The sequence below is a fragment of the Hipposideros armiger genome, unplaced genomic scaffold (assembly GCF_001890085.2).
Source record: "Hipposideros armiger isolate ML-2016 unplaced genomic scaffold, ASM189008v1 scaffold_354, whole genome shotgun sequence".
In the NCBI taxonomy this organism is placed as follows: Eukaryota; Metazoa; Chordata; class Mammalia; order Chiroptera; family Hipposideridae; genus Hipposideros; species Hipposideros armiger.
The window spans coordinates 1,688,127-1,690,300 of record NW_017731704.1 but is presented as its reverse complement, the minus strand read 5'-3'; the positions used below and the strand labels follow the sequence as shown (position 1 = coordinate 1,690,300).

At 51.3% G+C, this 2,174-nt stretch overlaps 1 protein-coding gene across 1 annotated transcript; it reads right to left on the bottom strand.

Moving 5' to 3' along the window:
- Positions 1-394: 394 nt before the first annotated feature.
- On the bottom strand, positions 395-1,201 carry LOC109392888 (protein FAM71A-like). Its single transcript, XM_019661577.1, has one exon. The coding sequence runs from the start codon at positions 1,199-1,201 to the stop codon at positions 395-397; it is 807 nt and encodes a 268-aa protein (XP_019517122.1).
- Positions 1,202-2,174: the final 973 nt, after the last annotated feature.

Sequence of the window (2,174 nt, the reverse complement as noted above, 5' to 3'; positions counted from 1 at the left end):
TGCGTCCCTTCTCCCTTGGTGTCACCGAGGGTTTTCCCCGAATGGTTCTCTGGGATCTGTGGAGCGACTTGTCCTCCCGCTTCCGGCCTGAATGGGAAGACCTCCTGGTGGGGGCGTCGTCCTTCCGCTTCTTCACGGCTTCAGCCTGGGACTTTGAGGCTCTCCGGCCTCCACCCCGTTCACCTGTGTCATCTCGTCTGGGCAAGGCTGAGACAGAGGGTCCCGCTCCTGGACCTTCCGAGGTATCTGTACCCCGTGTCACCATACTCCTGCTGCCCAGAGGTGTCACTGCCACCCCTGGTGCTGCCCCCTGGTCAGGCCCCGCGGGTGCTGAGGTCACCACAGGTTCCGTGTCCGCAAATATGCAGAATGTGCCGGGAGCACGTGATTGGACTCATTCCGAAGCGACGTGAGCAGGAGAGGTGGCCTCCGACACCTCAATGTCCATGGGAAGGCTCCAGACGCTCACCTGGTCCTGCTGCCCCTCTCCATGGACCTCCACGGCTTCTGGGCTCTTCTTGTCCTCGTTCTCTAACACAGGTAAGTCCAGCATGTCGGAGGCCAGCTCAGCCTGCATACCGCTATACGCCTCCACGGGTGGTCTGAGGAGGAACACCAAGTCCTCCCACTGTGCAAACACGTCCTCTTTTCCATCTTCAGAGGGGCACAGCTGCAGGTAGAAAGAGCGGCCAGTGGCAAGCTTCAGGCGTAGCTGCTTTTTCTCATGATGGAAGATGGATAACTTCACAAACTTCAGAGGAAGCAGTCTGGTCAGCTCCAGCTTGCTCTTGGCTGACTTGAGGCCCCTCCCTTTGGTGTCTTGGTCATGTCCGGCACTGACTTCATGGTCGCCAGCTGGTCGTGCGAGCAGCATGATGTCCGGCATCGCGAGACTGGGGCTGCTGAATGTGATGCCCACAGTCACCATCTGCACAGTGTTGTGCATGTCAATCGAATATCCTTTTCTGCTGACTTGGATGAAGTCGCTCTCAAACACGGGTGAGTGCTTGAACATAGCAAATTCTCCTTTGCGCAGCTGCTTCTGCAGCTTCCCCGAGGAGTTCATGAACATGTGCGACACAGGGCTGCTCCGCACGCTGAGACTCGCTAGCGTCCTCATGCTGCCCATGGCTGCCTGCACGTCCTCTCCTGAACTCAGCCTGGGTCTGACCGCCGCCCGGCTTTCAGCTTTGCTGACCATTGTGACCTGCAGCCATCGCATAGCAGAGTCTGCAGCATCACAGCCGCCCCCGCAGCATCACAGCCGCTTACGCAGGAAAGGAGCGCAGCCTCCGGAAATCAGCGTTTTCCACGAGGGCAGAGCAAGTCCCCTGATTTATTTATTTATTTTTATTACCCAATAACATACGAACACACAGTCCTGTCATTACTTCACTGAGTTACTTTGAGACCTTAGTTCTGCCCCCACCCCCTTTTCCCTGGCTTCTCACACACATAACCTGAACCTTAACATATCTGTGATTCTAAGAAATGGCAATCATGGCTTAGGATCAGAGAGAGCGTATGATTAAGGTATTGAGGAAATCTATTCCACACATTACTCAGTATTTTAAAAGCTTCAAATTTATATATATATATATATATATATATATATATATATATATATATTAATGTTTAGTGAAAATGGCCATGTCAAAGTTGCAGGATGGCATATATCCTGGCTCATGATTGTGGTACCTGGAGATGGGAGGCAATAAACCTACTGGAGCACATCAGCATTTTAGGAGATGTGTTTGTAAAATGCTTTCTCCATTCAAATCACTGTGACGAAAGCATTCTGAGAACCAGTAACAACATGGACAATGGAAATGGAGCCAGCTCTGAACGTGTGTACATGAATCCATGTGTTAGCATGCTGTATGTCAATGTCTGAAATGTCTACATGCAACAAGGCTGATCTGAATGGGAGTGCTTACATAAATTACATCAACAACTTGACCTTTACACAATGGAATAAATTGTGTCCCCCCAAAATTCATGTTGGAGCCCTAACCCCCAATGTGGGATTTGGGACACAATCAGGGTTACTGGAGGTCATAACAAAAGAGCCCTGATGATGGAATTAGTGCTCTTTTAAGAAGAGACACCACAGAGCTTGCTGGCTCTCTCCCACCACTACTGGAGAACACAGCAAGAGGGCGGCCATCTGCAAA